Source organism: Netta rufina (genome assembly GCF_964035555.1).
Source record: "Netta rufina genome assembly, chromosome: 3".
Lineage (NCBI taxonomy): Eukaryota > Metazoa > Chordata > Aves > Anseriformes > Anatidae > Netta > Netta rufina.
The window spans coordinates 113,950,954-113,970,204 of NC_140125.1; the positions used below are offsets into that span (position 1 = coordinate 113,950,954).

The 19,251-nt window shown below is 40.8% G+C and overlaps 1 protein-coding gene across 1 annotated transcript in view; it reads left to right on the forward strand.

The window, feature by feature from the left end:
* Positions 1–3,372: 3,372 nt before the first annotated feature.
* LOC311208058 (kelch-like protein 29) overlaps positions 3,373–19,251 on the forward strand; it is a gene marked incomplete at its 5' end in the record, with an annotated part of 143,558 nt that continues 127,679 nt past the window's right edge. The window contains 3 exons of the mRNA XM_084284476.1: positions 3,373–3,474; positions 11,352–11,493; positions 12,260–12,802. Of these exons, the coding sequence (XP_084140602.1) occupies positions 3,373–3,474; positions 11,352–11,493; positions 12,260–12,802 (787 nt within the window). The remainder of the gene's footprint in view (positions 3,475–11,351; positions 11,494–12,259; positions 12,803–19,251) is intronic.

Genomic DNA, 19,251 nt, shown 5'->3' on the forward strand with positions numbered 1-19,251 from the left:
AATTGAAGCTATGTTATAGCAAGCCAAGGCTCTGTTTGACTCCTGAAGGCAATAGTTGCACAAAGAAGAGCTAAAACTCCCTTTACCTTTCCTGAAAGCCACAGCAAGTTCATCAGGGGACATGCCACCTCTTAACAGGTATTATCCTCAAAGACCCCATGTTGGTCTCTTGGCAGTTCATTCAGAAGGGTCACGAGGGCAGTGTCTGCCCTGCACCCATCCTAGCAGAAATAGTAGCTTCTGCGGGACCATGACCTGCAACGGTGGAGGAGGAGAATTAGGTAGATCAGATCATGACTTGGTGTGACAGGTGAGGTATCCCTACCGAAGGTTATTTAATTTTAGCTTCCCTGCCTGGCTTACAGAACCAACCTGCGTTATTTAGGGCTCACGATAACCCTTCTCTTCTGCCCTGTAACCCTGAAGTTTCGTGAGCAAATGGGAGATTATTTTTAGAGGTGGTTTAGCTTCCTGGGAGCTTAGAGAGTAGGAGTTTGTAAGCTTTCGCTAATGTAAATTTTGTTTAAAAGATACATAACAGAGGATTTTCAAAAGCACAAAGTCTTTGCCCAATGTCCCCATCCTTGCTGGATTTCTTCTTTGTATTGAGTCCAATGGCCAAGACTGGACACCTGGAAAAATTTCATCATGAAGTAATAAAAAACAAAGGAATGTAAAACTATTTGTTGTTAGAGGAAGTTTAGGTAGAATCTAATCTTACCCGTTTATCCTCAGATGATGGACTATTTGGAATTACAAGTAGCTACGAATATAGTGATATTGAAGGATCGCCTGATTTACACCCCAAAACCAAGAGCAAGGTGCCTGGAAAAAATGGGTGTCAATGTAGCACAGTTTTGGCAGGCCTACTAGTAATGCCAGCCACAGCTATACCATTATCTGTTTTACTTTAAATCGTGTGGCTGTGGACAGCAAAGTATGTCTAATAGCCATTTGCTAGATTTATAGCCTGGTATGTGATGTGTTTGCCATTAATCTTTTAGAAGGATGATGGCTGAGGCAGCCAAAGCATTCATGCTAGTCTACGAATCAGTTCTGCTGAAGGAAAACAGGAGAACTGGGCAGCTTCCTACTGGTAGCGTGGAGATACGGAAACAAAAAGAGCACAAATGCTTTGATGTAAACCTACAAACTGGAAAAATTGGAGAAAACGATGGCTATGTTTCCAGAAAAAAAAAAAAAAAAAAAAATTAGAGCTCTGATGTAAATCAAATGAAATGACCACCCAACTGCCTGAGCTTGCACTGAACTTCTGGTGTTAGTAAAGCTGAGTCTGAATGTATGTAGGGCTGCATCTTGAGACCTCATATTCTCAAAAAAGACCTGCCAGTCACGTCTGGTCGGAACAGCTTTCTGAATGTTTAGCTTCTTTTAAGAACCAACTGGGAGATTGATGGGTTCGATCTGTTTTTGCACAGACTTGTTTGAGTCTTAAAATGCATTTTCATCTGTCTGCATGGAAAAAAAAAAAAAGATTTTAATAAGAACCATTGAGATATGTGATTCTGGATTTAAAAGAAATATAGGATATTATTTTAGTAGTTTCACCATGAAATACATTTGAGCTTCTCCTGCATAGCCCAAATTTTTAACAAGACCAGAGCAATTACAAGAATAGGCAGATTGCAGATGTTATCTTGTGTGTAGGAAAAGGGATGGATTATTAAAGTGTATATCCTCTTTGAGAGATGCAGCTCTCTAATCCTGTTTTTCACGTCTTAATTTTAGTGACTGCATAACTTACCTTCATAAGATGCTTTTAATTGAACATTTGAATATAATTTGAATAAAGCCTAATATATCTGGGATTCCTCCTCCACTCCCTTAAAATATGATGTGAAATTTATTAGTCTTAATGTACATATCCCAGAGCTAATTGTTTTATCTTGTAAATCAGTTTCTCCTCATCTTTTGTACGGCTTTTACTTTCAGATTTAAAGAATAAATAAATTCTTGATTGGAAAGTCTTTGTTGTATTGCAGCAGAAAGGGGGGGGGGGCAGCTTTATAAATGTAAAAGGATTTTTAGTTCTTTTTTAATTATTTACAAATGCTGAGTTAAAGGACAGTGGATTTTGAATTATGCATTAAATTAGCATCTTACTGATGGAAGACTCTCAAAGAAAGTTGAGGTTTTTAAATTGCTATGAGCCAAATTCAGCCACATTTAATAGCTCAATTGATGTTGATGAACTTAAGGCAGTGATAAATTTGGATGTATAGGCTTATTTTTCTTTTTGCTGTGAAAGGTAAGCATGCTGTTTCTACAGTACTGACTGTCCTTTTGTTTGAGAGTCGACTGAGTATACTTTGATCCTTTTTTTAGAAAAAGAATTCTCTGTTCTCCCTTAAAGAAGGCTTCCTGAGACCTGGATCAGATTATGGAAACTAAAGTGAGCACACAAAAGTGCTTGTTAGAAAGTGAAATTTATGTGCAAACTAAATGTGCCCTTGATGATAGCCTTATTGATTAAGCCAAGTTAATAAATCAGTAATATCGTGCAGCACTGTTCAACAGTCACAGGCTTATCTTGGTTTTCCTTTTTTTTTTTTTTTTTTTTTTTTTTTTTTTTTTTTTTAATGTGCCTGCTGTGTAGGCAGAGAACATGCACTTTCCTGCCAAGGAGTGTGTACTACAATTGAAACACTGAATTCAGAGGGCTTGAATGTAAAATGTCGGCATCCGATACAACAAAAGGGAACTTCACAGAAGTAACTTAATGAAGGGATTGGAGCCTAAAGTGACGTAGCCTTTATTTTTTTAAGCATTCCTCTTTTTTATTCCTAATGCTTCAGGCCATGATCCAAAAAAGAAACTTAAGAGTCCTGTTTAGATAACTAAAAGAAATTCATGGGAAATTTGAGACAAAAACACCACATGGAGGATGACTCCTGACCCTATCAATGGCCAGCATTTGCATGCAAGATAAATGTTTAGTTTTCAAGCAGTCTGCCATTAGGTCATTCTCAAGTAGCTTTGCTAGCACACAAGGGTTACATCCTTTGTACACCCTTGGGATTCTGGTCTGACAAGCACTTATTCCATTATTACCCATGTTTCCTTTTGCCCTCTGACAAAAAGCACTTATGATGAACTGGATTTATCCGCCTCTACCCTAGGATCCCTGCAGGACCTCTGAGAGCCCTCTTGCGTTGCGTAGTGCATGTTCTCTGTAGTACGTGCTGCTGAATTGTTCCTGATGTCGCGCATTTTTTCTCCGTCGTGAGATGCTTTTACATTCGTAGTTTCGCACTGGTTTTGGGGTTGATCTGCATGCCAACCGTGTTAGCAGAGGAGGTTCTGCTCAGGCTAAAGTGGGGCTTCTGTGCTCGAACCCAGTGTCGTGCGCTGATGTCCCTGGTGTCCTGGAGCAGCAAGTGTCGCAGCCGGGACCTCGGTTCGATACCTCAGCTCCGTTCCCTGATGTTCTCGCTGAGAAACGAAGGCAGCTGGGTGAGTACCTGAGCTTATGCCGGTGAAATTTGCCAAGACAGAATATCAAGTGCCATTTATGAAGCACTTTTTTTTATCATTCCATGGTCTTGAATTTATTCCCAGCTGATGCTGAGCACCTAACTGGAGCAACGGTGGGAGAGTGGTGGTCGTCCTGGGCAGCGCAGCCACCAGAAAGAAATAGATAGCACCTATGGTCACTTCACAGCCTTCTTCTATCCCATTTTTCCCTCCTTTTCCATAACCTTATGCCTCCCCAGACCTTCATGCAGTGTGGATAGGGAGCCTTTGAAAGGTTGAGTGAGGCAGTAGACCCATTCCTGGCATGGAGTTATCTTCCATTGCATTACTAGAGCTTGGGAATTTGGCCAACCACCTTATTTAGGAGGGTAACCAGGGCACAAATGTGAATGAAATGGCAAAGACATTGGCCCAAGAGGTTGGTGTTGGGGGGGTGAAGATGCTGGATGTGCCTGTACACCTGTCTTAGCAGCTCACAAACTGGGTGGCGAGAAGCCCTGCTGCTCATGGAGCTGGGATCAGGGCGGTTGTGCCGTGCCGGTTCGAGATGTGGACCTGACTGCACTCAGGAGTTTCTCCAAGCCCTTGTCATTAATCTCTAGGTTGGGGATGTCTTTAAATCCTCTGAAACACGGGAATTGATGCAGACAGCACCCCGCTGCTAAGTGATGTGTCTCGCCTGGCGGCTATACCTCAGTGCTCCAGAGCCCACACCGGCTGTTCGCTCGTCGCTGGATGGTGGTTAGGATTGCAATATTGAATGATTCTCCCAACTCAAAAGGAAACAAAGACTTCTTTTGTCTTCTCTGCAGGGTAGCAATATTTTTCCTATGAGTTAACTTTATTATTCTCCTTCTCGCTGCTCCCACATTAGCTTCGGAAAGAGAAAAACAACGCTGTGTCATAGCAGAATTGCCTGGTAATGGGAACTGTAAGGTAGATGAGTTCTTCTCTCCACCCATGAGCAAGTTCTTGAATAAGGTTTTACTGCAGGACAGCTCATTCTGTTTCTCTTGCACACTGGCCTGTCCATATCTCGTAGGTTTTTAATAAATTACAGCACATCCTTCTCTTAAAACAAGTTTCCTTTCTGTAGCCTAGCCCAATGGCTGGTGCTAGGGGGATGTTGCTGTCATCACTGCATCCTTAAAAGCTGTGCATCCATCCTTAACAGCTTCTTTGGCCCTGGACTAGACTAAAAAGTAAGCTTGGGATCTTGTCCACTGCAATATGGGAATATACCCCAGTCAAAGATCCATCCCAGTGTGGTTCAGGATATACGTGCATGCCTCGTGCACTTAGATAATACCTGTTTCATACAGTATTTAGTAACACGAACTACTAAATTAGACCATAAATGCTTTGGTGCAGAGACCACTGAGCTTTTTAGAGCACCAGGCACGTTCAGGTTTAAAAACCAACCAGAGTCATTACTTGTTAGAGCAAGGCATAGCTAACAGCTTTAAAAGGAATTCCCTCATTAAATTGAAGTTCCTTTTACCCATGACAGGCCATAAAACCTGAGTCCATGGGAGGGAACGTTTGCCTCTATGCATGCATGTGTCTTAGCCTTTTTATTTTCAATGGGGAGAGAAAATAGAGTGGGTTGCATATTGGATACATTATCTTAGTATTAAGCTGCCATTCCCAATCTCTTTTGGATAATTGGAACAGAGAATCGCTACTTCTCATCCATCACTTTAAATGAAGGCCTTAGTAAAATAATTTTGGTCGCTGGGCACCACAAATAAGATCCCTCTATCCAGATTAGTTCTTTTTTGCTCATGAAACTGTTTGAATAGGTCTTAGCACTCTGAGCCGTGGCAGGATATATGTCAGCAGTTTTACAAGCCTTTGGGGAAATCGCTCAGATGTGTTTATAAGGACCTCCCAGGAAGCATTTTGTGTTGTTGAGCCTGTGGAAAATCTAATCAGAATTTTTGTTGTTGCATTTTAGTTGGTTGGGGGCTGTTCTTTAAAATTCAGCTAATATACTCCATAATGCTGGTAGCAGTGCAGTAGGTTTTATGTTTCCATTGGCATAAAGGTCTTGCTAAAAGTTTAGGTCTTATTTCATCAAAAGAGACAGCTTTTGTAAAGATTTGGACTTGAAACCAGACAGCTGTGGCTATTCCTAGTGAACAACTAATACTAACCATGTAAACTGATGTAGAATAGACTGAATCACTAATTCCCAATCTTTAGCTCCAGCTGATTGCCGTGAACTTGCAAACTTCCTTGTGGATATTCCGTAAAGCCCCATGAATCTGAACGTTTTTAATGTTTTAATTTAATAAGGTTCAGTGGACCAGCTGTACACCAATTACTGTTGCCTATGGGCCATGGTTTATGACTATTTAAGCTTAAAAAAAAAAAAAAAAAAGAAAAAATCAGCAACCTGGCAACTTGTCTGTGTTAGTCTGATGTAATTGTGAAGTTGTTCCATCTTGCTCCGTTCTCCCTGCACATCTGTATTGCAGTTAATTGCCTTAAAACTGTGAGACTGGTACTGCCAGGGTGTCTGGTTTTTTTGTTATCTAAAAAGCTTGATAAAAGGACTTCCAGTTTTGTTTCATAGAATCCAGCTAATCCTAGCTTTGTATTCTTCTTGTATGTCTTTGAGGGATATAACATTGCTGCCTGTGAAAGGTGCCAGTCAGGTTTAAGCCAGAGGTGAGCAGAAGGGTGAGTTCTGCATTAGAGCAAACAACCCATCGGGAGAGCAGGGCTTTGCACCAAACCCTTCCTCCCTTTGAAGCTTACCATCGAGGCTGTGGGGCCACTGTGGGCTGTAAATATGACTAGCAGATAACAGAATACATATGGTGTGTTGGGGCTCCCCAGGCTTTGGGAAATGCCAAAGTGGCCACTGTCACAGGCAGCTCTCCTTTGCACTGCTCTGGATTGATTCAGCTCTGCCTCTAAGGCTTCTCCAGCTCTAGGTGACGATAATCACACTGTCCTTGCCAAATGTGGTGGAACAAAATCCTGCTGGGGACCCTCCTAATGTCCCTTCATACCAAGCTCAACTTCACAGGGATCATGGTAGTAATTAATCACTGCTGAGCTCTGCTGGATTTAACCAAGAGACGTATTGTGAAAGACTTATTATCCATCATAAAACTTTTCAATTATTGCCTGACTTGCAGTCATTTACCTTCCATGCCATAATCTCTCAAGCCGTCAATTATTTTTACAGTGGAAGGTGTAGGACATAGTTGGAACAGCACATCATAAGCGTTGCTTTATCTACTGGGTTTGGCTCTAAGCTACTCATCAGCTCTTGTATTTATGTTGACTACAGAAGCCTAAATTGGCTGATTTGTGGAAAATAATAAATACGAAGATGAAATGCTTCTGATGAATGTTTCAGTGCATTTATAAAATTTGTGCACTGATTCAGTTTTCTGTAAGGTTTGTCATTTTTAACCATGGGATATTTCGCTCCATGCAAAATAGCATCACACTGATTTAATTCAAGATGTTCTTTTAGACAGTGAAGGATCTTCTGAATTATTTTGAACTGCTATTGTAATGCTTAGTGGCTGATTAGTAACTTTGAGAGGCTAACCTCAGGTAAATTAATTATGTTCTCAAGTGGATAGGAAAAAATCTGCTTTCATAAGAGCATATAATTCTTATTTACCTTTGTTCTGCCAATTTGTTGCATCGTGGCTGTCTGTGTCTCCCCTTCATTAGTCATCTTGTTGTACAACGTTAATGCTAGATTTCAAGAATTGTTGTTTGGCTTGTCAGCAGAGAGGGTCTTAACTAGGTAGAGCTATACAGCGGTGAAGAAAATTGGCTTTATGTAGGATGAAACGAAGGAATGGGGTCAAAGTGTGAATTAACAATTTTCCAAAATAAAGCAAAGAAATCTTGCTTTCTTTGCCACTTGTACTAGAATTGGGAGAAATGAGCATGACTATAAGAAATTCTACTTCTAATTGCTGTTTTAGCTGAGTATCAAATAGAAAATTGTTAAGAAACTTTAAACATAAGCAAACCTAATCTCCAAAACTCTCTCCTATAGAAGTACATCGTTGTTCACTGCTGCAGTTCAAAGTGGCAGGCATGAGGTGAAATATAAGCTTTCACTGAAATTTTGTATTTGTTCTTAATGGTTATTTCAAACAAAAGAGAGAAAGAAATCCTCAAATTTGGATTCAGCGTACTTTATTTGCAACAAAAAAGCCCAGACTGAACATTTTAGGGCTGCTACAGAGATGCTGATAATTGATTTAGTAATCTTTGTAGTCTGCCTTGAAGTTCAGGCTATGAAATAGTGCTGCCATTGACTAGCCAGGCTTCACCTTTTAGAAACCTTCTTGTCTTTTCATGTAAATAGACATTTGTCAGTATTTTTAAATGTATGCCCAGTAGATTTTTGTAATGCATTTCTATTTTTTTTTTTTAATGTGTTTCTTGTTTAATTCAAACAAGCAGCTGACATGAAAGCTAAAGATAAAAGTGTAACATAGTACAATTAGTTCCTGTGAAGTCCGCAGATCACTAATGGAACACATCTCTTCCCCCGGCACGGCTGGCATAATACAGGCCATTTTTTGGTCATTTGTGTTGTACATTAAAAGCATCAAATAGAGTGCTGTCATGTGCCTGTGCGCATGGACATAAAGTTCTTCTGTTTGATAATGTTGGAAATCATTTCCCTTTCCAAATATGCAAATCGGTAATTGCTGCAATTGGATCAGAGACATGCAACACTTGTAATGTAACCTTTTATGTATTAAGAAAAATAACGCAGAAATGAGATCAGAGACCAGATATGTATATATAAACGAAAGGAATTTAAAGCTGTTTTTCTGTTTCTACCACCATTATTGTCTAAACCGTGTTTCATTAATGTGTGTTGTGATTTCATACCAACTGATCTCTAGCTCTTTCTGATCCAATAAATACAAGTTCAGGAATACAATATAAGAACAATGTGCTGGGCTCGTGCATTTAAATCCACGGAGCCTCTAAGAAGCAGGATTTGTGAACTTATTTAGTGCAAATGTTTTCTTGGAAAAAAAATAGCATTTTGTGGGAGCAGAGTAGAAGTATCTATTGGCAGCAAACCCTTTTTCTCTTTATCGGTGCTCAGAGTATGGAATTCAGATACAGATTTGGTGCTGACTCCACCAGTTTCAGATGTCTCTGGTGCTCTAGTTTTTCAGAAAGCCAGCTTTAAGTTGCAAAATAGGAAATTCGATTTTTGTAGGACTTAGGAGAGCTGTGTCATATACTCCCTTTCCTACCCATTCGATACAGAACATATGGTTTCTTTTAAAATCATAGCATGTGTGAGGTTCTGTATTATTTAAGGTACAGGAGTATTTTTGTCTTATTATAGATCGACACCGTTTTAAAGCAGTATGGGGATGTAACAAAGTTACATGAGATATTGCACATCTTGACAATGCCACACAGTAATGGGAAGTATTACAAACCTGCTTACAAGGCCCATTCATAGAACAAAGAAGTGCAACACATAGATGCCACATGCGGAGTCTGGCATATGTGGGGTGTGATCTGAGTTGTGAAGCCTCCTCTTCTTCCTTGATGGTTCATAAAAATGCCCAATTCTCCATATTGTATTTACTGGTTCTAAGTTTTCTTTTGGATAAATAATAGGAGGTTGGGGGAAAATGTCTTGGCTGATTTTTAGGCAGAGAACGCAGGTGGTGTTTTTTCCTTTTTCTTTTTTTTTCTGCTGAAGAGTGCTTTAGCCACTGTTAAACAGTTCAGTTACAATCCAAAGTGATACTGCTAACATGGACTGGTAAACCACCTACAGCATTATTTCCCCTGTCAAAGACTTTCTACAACGTAAAAGCTAAAGGTATTCAGATTGAGCCTTTTCTCAGGACAATTTATAAGCAAAAAGCTTTTCAAAATTGAGATTTATTTTCTTCCCTTACTGCCCTTTCTTTGCCACTGAATACAATACAATGAATCTTAAAGCTCTCGCTTGTCTGCATGTCTTCACTTTTTGTCTTTACTGTCACTTTTACTTCAGCTGCAAAAGTTCCAGGTTTGAAAAGTTAAGAATGGAATGAAAAAGGTGGGGGCAGGAGGAAATGTGAATCTAAAATCTGGGTATGATTGTCCTTGGTGCCAATAGAGTAGAAAAAAATAATGAAGAGGTTGAAGTAAAGATAGGGAAAAAAAGGCAGAAAAGGATAAATTGTCACGTTTTGAAGAGAAAAAAAAAAAAAAAGGAACATTAATTTGGACACTGTGAAAATTCTCATTTCGGGATTCCTTAGAAAAAAGACATTAAGAATTACATTTCCTCATGACCATCTGCATTTAACAAAATATATTTTATTAAAATGGAAATGTTTAAAGGAAAGTATTTCCACTGTGGCTTCTGGCAGCAAAGACAGCAGCACGGCAAAAGCCCTGTCTTCCATCAAGGTCTGCACCCAGATCTCCTGATTGCCACAGCCCAGGAAGGATAAATCTCAGGTAGAAAAGAAATGTGTGATAGGAGATGTCGGAGGCATTTGGATGAAGGAGGGAGTGTTGGAGCAGAGCAGAAGAGCTAGGAAGGGTGTTGGTGGGGGCAGAAGGGAGGACAGGAGGAAGCCGCTGAGTGGAGGAGAGCCGGCACCTCCGATGGATTTAAAGAGGTGAGGAATGACAGATGGACTTGGGAAAGGAACGCATGTATTTGCAGAGGGCAGAAATGGGTCTGTTAACGAATTTTTTCATGCAGTGATTGAAGTACTAGTAATGGGGAAAAAAAAGCCAGTGGTGTTGACAGAGATTTCATTGGTGCAACGTGACCCAGGGCATTTATGGAGCCTCTGTACCTCCGTCTCGGAGCTAAATTACTTCCCAGATGTAAGGCAAACAAGCGATCACTCAGACTGGCCTCCTATTCTTTATGGCTTCAATCCTCAGTACTCATTCAGCAATAGGCAGCTGGTTCCGTTTTCTTGGTTTAGGGGTTCTGACACCAGTAAAAACAAAACAAAACAAAAACTTTTAATCTTCTAGCAATGAAATATACTGCCAAGTCAAATAAACGAGACCTGTTAGAGCACCCTCATTTTGTACAAGCCTTTTCTCTGCAAAGGCATGGTTGTTTGGGAAGAACCCCTGAAATTGCTGGGAGGGGGGGAGCTGGCTGGTTTAACATTTCAGTCCACGTGATAGTTTCTTTATCTACAAATCTCTTTCAGATCACAGACCCCTCGATGATTAGTCAGCCCCGATCCTTCCCCTACTTTACAGTTATTTTAACATCTCTGAAGAACTGCCAACATACCCACTTTAGCGGCCAATGGCTGTTACGCTGCTTTTTTTATTGGCATTCAATTTTAAGGGTTGACAGACAGTAAATACTGAGACTTCTCTTTACTGTTCTACAGTAATTTGTCCTACAGTTGTAAACAAGTCGCTCTTTTCCTGCCTTCTGGTAAACAAAACCCACCATTTTTGGAGGAGACTGAGCAAACAGAAGATTGTCCCATTTTAGATAAGCTGTGACTGTCTGAATGGATATTGCCATGCATGTTTATTTTTTTATTTATTTTCAAGGCAAAAGAAACAACTTATTTCTGAAAGTACTTGGTTTTGTGGTTTGTTTTTTGTTTTTTTTTTTTTTTTGTTTTGTTTTGTTTTGTTTTTTTTTGTTAAATGGTGGCTCTATTAAATTTCCAGAAATAAATATTTTTTAAATATTGTATTTTCTAAATAGATATGCCATGCAAGCCTAGAGGAAAGTGATATTTAAAGATATCCTCTTGGACTGTAACAAACAAGCAAGCTTCTAGTTATGACAAACAGTGATTATTCCAAATTATCTTAACACTTTCATTTTGTATTTTCTCTCTCTCTGGTAGGCACCTTGCATTTCCAAGACTGAAAATCAGCCTCAAGGACTTGCAACTAGCGTTAGGTGGGGACAGACACCCATCAATCAGTCTACACCCTGGGACACTGATGAGCCACCCTCTAAACAGATGAGGGAGAATGAAAACCCAGGTATGTTTTTAATCTTATTTGTAATTCGACAAGGGAGAGTCATTCAAAGCAAATTCAATGCACTATCCCCATTTACCTCTGTAAATTAGACTTCATTGTGAGCCCTTTCTGTATTCTTTAGCAGGGTTTTTCTCTCATTGTAAAGACCCCTCAAGTTTCTTCTGTGCTGGGGCTAATATAAATGTATTAAGATGCCTGCAAGTTCATTAAAGTGTTTTTTTTTTTTATTTTTCCCTTCCTCCTTTGCCTTCACTAGAGTAAAAGGCACTCTGTAATACTTTAAGACCTCTTTTATGTCCAGAACTACCTGAAATGATTTCCAGCTTCCAGACACATATCATACATTGTGCTACTATGCCAGACACCTAATTACAATCTCTTTGTAGTGGCTGGAGCACCATTATTATACACACAGAGTGTTTGTCAGGGAGCCATGAAAGCACGGTGGGGAAAGAGGTTAATTTTCTTGGAAGCGTGTGCTTAAGCTGCGTAAAGCGCAAAACACATAAAACCGTAAACATGCTGCATGTCACCTGATGAGTATTTTAACAATTGCACTCACATCGCTGTAGCAATTTTATGCACTTATTGGGTTGGAAGAGTTCCAGATCCCGAGCCGCTTTCGATACCGTGAAGGATAAGAGCGTGGCTCGGTGGTGCTTCGGGCGGACGCGGGAGCGTGACGGGCAGGCTTGGGGCGGTTTTGTTCTGGTCCCCCCCTCGGTGCCGAGCCCGCTACCATTGCCAGCCTTCCTTCATGCCGCAGGTGCAGCGCCCTGGGTCACCACGGTGGCGGCCGGCAGCCAGCCCGCCCTCATCACCCACTCCTACGGGATGACGCAGCCGCCCACCTTCAGCCCGGCCGCCAACGTCCAAGCCCCTGTCATCGGCGTCACGCCTTCCCTCCCTCCGCACGTCACCCCCCAGCTCCCGCTGATGCCGGCTCACTACCAGCTCCAGCCGCAGCCCTCCCAGCCCCTCAGCAACATGGTGGTCAACCTCCAGAGCCAGCCCTTGTACACCAACAGCCAGCCCCTCAGCATGCCCTCCATGAGCGGTGTGGGCCCGGTGGCCCACCCGGGCCCTGGGGCGGTGGGCAATGGCCACCTGGCTTGCCCCATGCTGCCACCACCGCCACCAGCTCTGCCCTCGGCCGCCCTGCCCAGCAGCGCGCCCACCACCAATGGGCAGGCGGCCGCCCCGCTGCCCCCCAACGCGGCGGGGGGCCCGGACAACACCAACAGGGTGCAGATGCTGCGGACAATTGGCGTGGGGAAGTACGAGTTCACGGACCCCTGGCACCCCAAAGGTAAGGCGGGCCGGCTCGGTCCCGCGGGGCGCGCGGGCATGGACGGCGGCGGGGCCGAGGACGGCGGCCACCCAGGGCTCCCCACCGCTCTCCTCGGGCCCGCCCGCCCGGCTCCAGCGTCTGTCTCTGGGCTTTTCTGTAATGCATAGCTTTGATGAATTAATGATGATGAAAAGTAGTGCTTTAGAAGGAGGGGGGACGAACTTCGGGTAGCTTTTATAGGGAAAAAGAGCTTTCAGGGCCCATCAAATAAGCTAGTGCTTATCTGATATGGAGACACATTTGGCAGCCGTCATCCCATGCCTCCTCTTAAACTGTATGTTTACAGTTTAATGTATGCTTATGTATGTACAGATCATGTTTACAGCAGGCCACTTTCTTTCTGGCCCCAGTTGTGCATTAGTCACAACACTAAACTTTTTCAGCTGTTGCCTTCTCCCCCACTTCAGAGCCGAAACCAAACTCAAGCAACTCTATTGACTGAAGCTGAACAACCCAAAATGTTCAGCGTTAGGGTAAAACTCTTCATTACCAGCTTCATTGGGCTCAAATGCCACAAAACACCATGAATTGTCAGGAGCATTCCTGAAAGGTTGACCTTTTTTGATAAGTAGTTTCTAAATGAGCCACGTTGTTGGGTCACGGTGAAGTGTTATTTCCGAGTGTCTTACCCCAGACGCTTTAAAAATATCTGCTGTCTGTGCGCTTAGTTTCTAATTTCATTTGTGTAGTTTTCCCTGCTCCCTTGAAAATCATGACTGTGCCACTTGTGAAGGTAAAGTGAAATGCAGCTTACAAAAATATAAATGCAGACCTATCAGCAAAATCAATTAAATTGATTAAAAAAAAAACACCCCAAAGGCTTCATTAAGTCTGTGATATTTTATGTATACATTTGTATTCAGACACAATCCATGTGTAAATTATTTACTTGCCACAAGCTATTAAGTTCCGTTGTGTGGCTCTGTATTAAAGACAAGGAATCTCTATTAAAAATGATTAGTCCAATAACTCTTCCTGCTCATTACATAAATTGTACTTTGGTATGTGCAAATCTTTACCAACCGTCTCTTTAAAAAGAGTTAAGACAAAAGCTCAGAGTACTTTTCTAAAGCAAAATATTTGAACTGCTTTTAAATTCTCAGCTTTGAGCCCTGAATATGACTAGAACACCTGCAGGGGGGTGATCTGTTGAATTTTTCTTCTCAAGATCTAGATGGGCTTTAAGTAATATGAGCCCTGGTGTATAGCCAAAAAATTAACAACAGTTGCTTTTTAAGAGTTTTGTTAATTCTTTCCCTTTAAAAGAAATGAAAACCCTCAAAAGCAATTTGTCAGGTTAGGTTTATGAGTTACAAACCCTTGGTTTTGTAGAAGGAGGAAGGGCAGAGATTTACGCTCTAAGCCTGGTAGACTGAGCTGCTGGATGTCTCTTCTCTCCATGGAAGCTATTCGTCTTCTGAAGGCGTCATCTCCACTTTTCTTAGCCACCTATCCCAATTTACTGCACTGGATACTTGGATACATGATCAAATTAACACAATTTAAAGGATTACTTGGTGTCATCAGAGACGTGCAAATATACAATACAAGGAAAAACACATAAGCCTAAACCACTTTCACTGTGGTAATTTGATCACATATCTGAGCCCTAGTGACGCTAACCTAGTGAGACAAATGAGCATGTCAGTGACTGCACACTCGAGGTGAGGAATACTCTCAAATGCCTTGCATACTTTGGGCCAGTAGCATCAGCTGTTACGTACTCTTCCTCCATCAATTAACCTTCAGCGTATCTCTGGCTAGCAGGTGAAGCAAACTTCAAGTCAAAGTAAGAAGATAGTAAAATATTTAATCAGTCTTTTAATATTTGATTTGCAACGTCTTAATCAGCATTCTTGCTTAAACTGCTGTAAACCCTAGTCCAGTCTGATTGTCCGCGTGCCACTGAGCACTCGGGAAATGGAGCTTCGCTTGACAGCGTGAGAGGCAGCAGTCAGCTCACGAGGTGTTCATTAAGGTGAGGGAGAGAGTTAATAAATATGCTGGGCATGCCAGACCTAGCTCTGGTCTGGTGTTTGGAAACCTTTGTACCTAGAAGAGGCTTATAAGGAGAATATTGAAACGAGCCGTATTTCTAATCCATGACAACTGCTGACACACTAACCAGACTTTACCTCATAAATTGCAAGCTAGACAGCTGTTTTCCCAGGGATTTGCTAGCTTCTCTATTTATGACCACCAGCTCTTGAGTTATTCCTGGTCCTGGAGCAGTTAAAAACAAACATAAGATAATGAGCCTGCATACACAAATGTCTCACAAGCAGGAGTTATTTCATAATGAAAAAGTCATCTCCTCCTAAGTCTTAAAAGCCCGTAATTCTAAAGCTATAATTCCTCTAGTCAGAGCTAATGTCAGAGAAGGTAAAAGTTGGACTTTGTTGCTTTTTAAACAACCTTCAAATGAGAGGAAAAGAATCAGGATAGAGCAGACAACTAGGTGTCTAACCAGACCTTAAAACCTTGCTAGGATAAGATTCTTAATATAAACATTATGAATTTCAATGTGACTCAATTTTCTTTTTTGTTTTGTTTTGTTTTGTTTTAATTTCTGCCCTTTGGGATTTCAGCCTCTAAAGCCCAACTGATTTCACAGTCTTACATGATAGACAGCTTTCTCTCTGGGAAGAAATGGAGGCTATAAAAGTGCTGAGCTGTTCAAATATACAAGTTCAAACTAGTTCTCTGCTAGTTTCATTTAAATATATTCTCTTTCTTTCTTGGGGAATCTTGGCCACTATTATAATAGGAGCCACTGCTAATGGCCCTAAGATCTATCTCATTATCCTGAGATACTCTGTATTATTATTTGACTTGACAATCCAGTCTTGTACAGGTTTGAATAATTACCCAACTATCCCTTAAGTGAAAGAGCAGTACTTGCTAGTTAATATGATAGGATTTCTTATATTTCTTATATTTTTAGACTTTATTAGGGACCTGATATGAAACATCATGCTTAATTTCCCATATTTTTCACTTGGCTGTGTATACGTTGGGGCTGTATTATACTGTGTGCATTCAGAGCGAGGTTTCTTACTTGGCTGCCTCTAAATGAAAGTAAACAAATAACGTTGCCAAAAGTTAAAGGCACAGCTAGTATGCTGTCTCATTTGCAATAGGTCAAGAGATCTCGTTTACATGACTGAAAGAGTCAAGTCATTTCTGTGGCTTTGCAAATAATTTATTTTTGTAACAAGAAACATGGTATAAAACAGATAGGCCATTCTCTTTACTGTGTCACGGCTAATTCTCACCTAATTCCATTGAAACTACTCACAAGATTTTCTTGCATGGGTTACAGAATCTCCTTGGTCTGGATGGGTGATATTCTGCAATAGGATTCTTTATTGCTTCTATAATATGTTAAATATGAACATTAAGTTTAGCTGCATGATCCATTTACTTAGTGAATTTATAAAACAGTCACATTACGGGAGACATAAATAACGTTTCAAAGTAATTATTGCTTTTAGCAATGTGTGATGTTCTGTAGAGCTGCCTTATGAAATGCATGGGATCTTTCACCATATACAATCAACACCAGTTTTGAAGGGTCTCTGGTTTGGACTGTAATGGCCCTTTTGAAGATATTTCCTCGTGAAGATATTCAGTGAATATCCACAGAATTTCACATAGCCAAATTTTTATGGTTTCTTTAGAAAAAAGTTGAGCAGCAAAGAATATTAAAACTGAATTTCTGTATCTTCAGGCTACATGATGTGCCAGCACAAGTTGCACTTGCACAAGGTGCCTGTGCAGAGGGAAGAGGGAGAGAAACTGTCCCTTCAGTTTCTAACACAAGGTGCTAGTACCCCACGTCATGGCGCAGTAATAGAGGGCAACGTCTACATGCCTGCCAGTCCATTTGAGCCAAGATGGAGAAACGTTAATGTGTGATAAAGGACTAAAATTGAGTGGTACTCTTGCCGGAATAACTGATTATCTGAGATTTAGTCCTTGACTATTTTATAGGGTAGTATGGTTCTTTATATCCAAGACTTGTAGTAAATCCAAAATTGAACCCCTGGTTGATAGCCCTGCTGTGTGTAAGACACAAATGGTCCAGCTTGAACTCTGAGATCTGTCATACGCCTGGAAAGAGTCTTTCTTCATAAATTCAATCTACCTTGAAGCGTGGGTGCAAAATCAAAAAATGAGAAAAAATATTTTTATTGCAGTACTTTCTCCTGCAGTGTAAAATTAGCCATGGACATTTTGCGTTTTAATTTATGGATGTTCATGGATAACATTGATGTTTGTTTCCATAGTATTTTTTCTTCTTTATTTTTTTTGGTTTGCAGTCCTTAACTAGTGGGAAACGAAATCAGATGCTAATTAGTGTTCATACTGTAATGACTGTAGAAACATAACAGTATCAGAAATAAAATCTGAATGTTAATCCTTGTAACACTAATTCCTTAACACTTCATTTTCAAGCATCACCAAATACCATGAACTAAACGATAACCAAACTACAAACGAATACTGTTGCATCATCACTTATTGATTGCACCTTTCACACTTGACTTTATTGCATTGGAATTCTCATTAGACTTCAGACAATATTTACTTTCCTTAATCATGAATAGTAACAAGGCAGACAACAACATTTTTTCAATAACCATCAGCTTTTTTTTCACAAAAGGTTGAATTTTCAAAGGGACTTCAGCTTGACCTGCAATTCTGTGAGTGTACGTAGTTTTGCACATTAATGCAAGAGGAGGGGAGGGAAATTCAAAGTTCAAACTAGCATTTGGAATCCTAATGACATTTACTAAAAGATTTGGTGTGATAAAGGCTTTAGAAAGTTTGTTTTCAGTTCTCAGCCTTGCATCAGAATACATGGCCTGTGTAACCTTAGGAAAATCTCCCCTATTTTTGTATCCATACATATAGAGAGATAAACAGTTTACATACGTTTATATACCTAAATTTGTATATTGAATATTACCATATGTCTGTAGGCAACTATATAGATATATATATATGTATATAGTTGCACGCAAGGAATTCTACAATAGAAATTTGCATTTTATCTCTTATTTCTTGTAGGACAGTTAGGTCAGCATAGCGGTCTGTCAGCATGGTACGTGCTTCTTACTGCATTTTCCTTAAGATAGTCTTGATTTTATGGGGTAGCCTGAATAGTACCAAGATACAAACAACTAGTGATCATTTGTAGGCTCACCTTGCTAGTGACATGTAATTGTTCACAGAATGTCAGAATGGTTGAGGTGGAAGGGACCTCTGGGTCCATCTGGTCCAGCCCTTGCTTTAGCAGGGCCACCCAGAGCAGAGTGCCCAGGCCCATGTCCAGGTGACTTGTGAAGATCTCCAAGGAGAAGACTGCGCAACCTCTCTGGGCTCCACCACCCGCATAGCACAGAATCACTTCTGGTGTTCAGAGGGAATCTCCTGTGTTTGAATTTGTGCCCATTGCGTCTTGTTCTGGCACTGCAGAGCCCGGTTCTGTCCTCTCTGTACCCTCTCTTCAGGTATTTATATACATTTTCAAGATCTCCTCTGAACCTTCTCTTCTCCAGGCTGCAGTCCCACCTTCCTCAGCCTCTCCTCATAAAAGAGATGTTTCAGGCCCTTCATCATCTTCATGGCCCTTCACTGGGCCCCCTCCAGTATGTCCAGGTATTTTATGTCGGGGAACTTAGAACTGGACACGGTACTGGTAGTTTCACCAGTGTTAAGTAGAGGGGATGGATCGCTTCCCTCCACCTGCTGGCCTTGAATACTTGGCCTAATGCAGCCCATGCTACAGTTAGCCTTCTTTGTGACAAGGGCACAATGCTGGCTTATGTTTTAGCATGTTCACCTGCAGTAATAAAATAAGTGCTTGAACAGGTCCTCTAATTTAAAATGTTTTTCAATATTGATTGCAGTTTTCTGTCATCAGAAATGGAGTAGCAAAATTGATGAGGGGCATCTGAGCCATCAGCTGAGTGAGACTGAAATACATTCCACCTTTTTGTGGTCCAGACGGAGTATTTTCAGTAATTCCTGCCCTGTCTTTTAATGCCACTATTGGTCAGGTCATGACAGACAATGATTTAGTGCATTGAAGAGTCAAAGAGGATTTGTAATAGTCCTAGAACATTACCTCGCTAAACGTACAGCATAAAGAAGGTCACTGAATTCTCCTTTGATTGACAGTTCTCAGTGTGTGAGTGACTTGAGATTTCCAAGTTTCAACTGGAGCAGGAGCCTCTTACCACTACCAATATTTTATAAGGGTTATTTAAAAAAAAAAAAAAAAAGTATAGGGTTGCTAAAATGCAGTAAAAACTGAAACTACTCTTAAAACTCCTTTGCTCCATCATGCTTATATTGATACCTATTTTTTAGAATAAACTCCAGATTGGCAACTTTAGTTC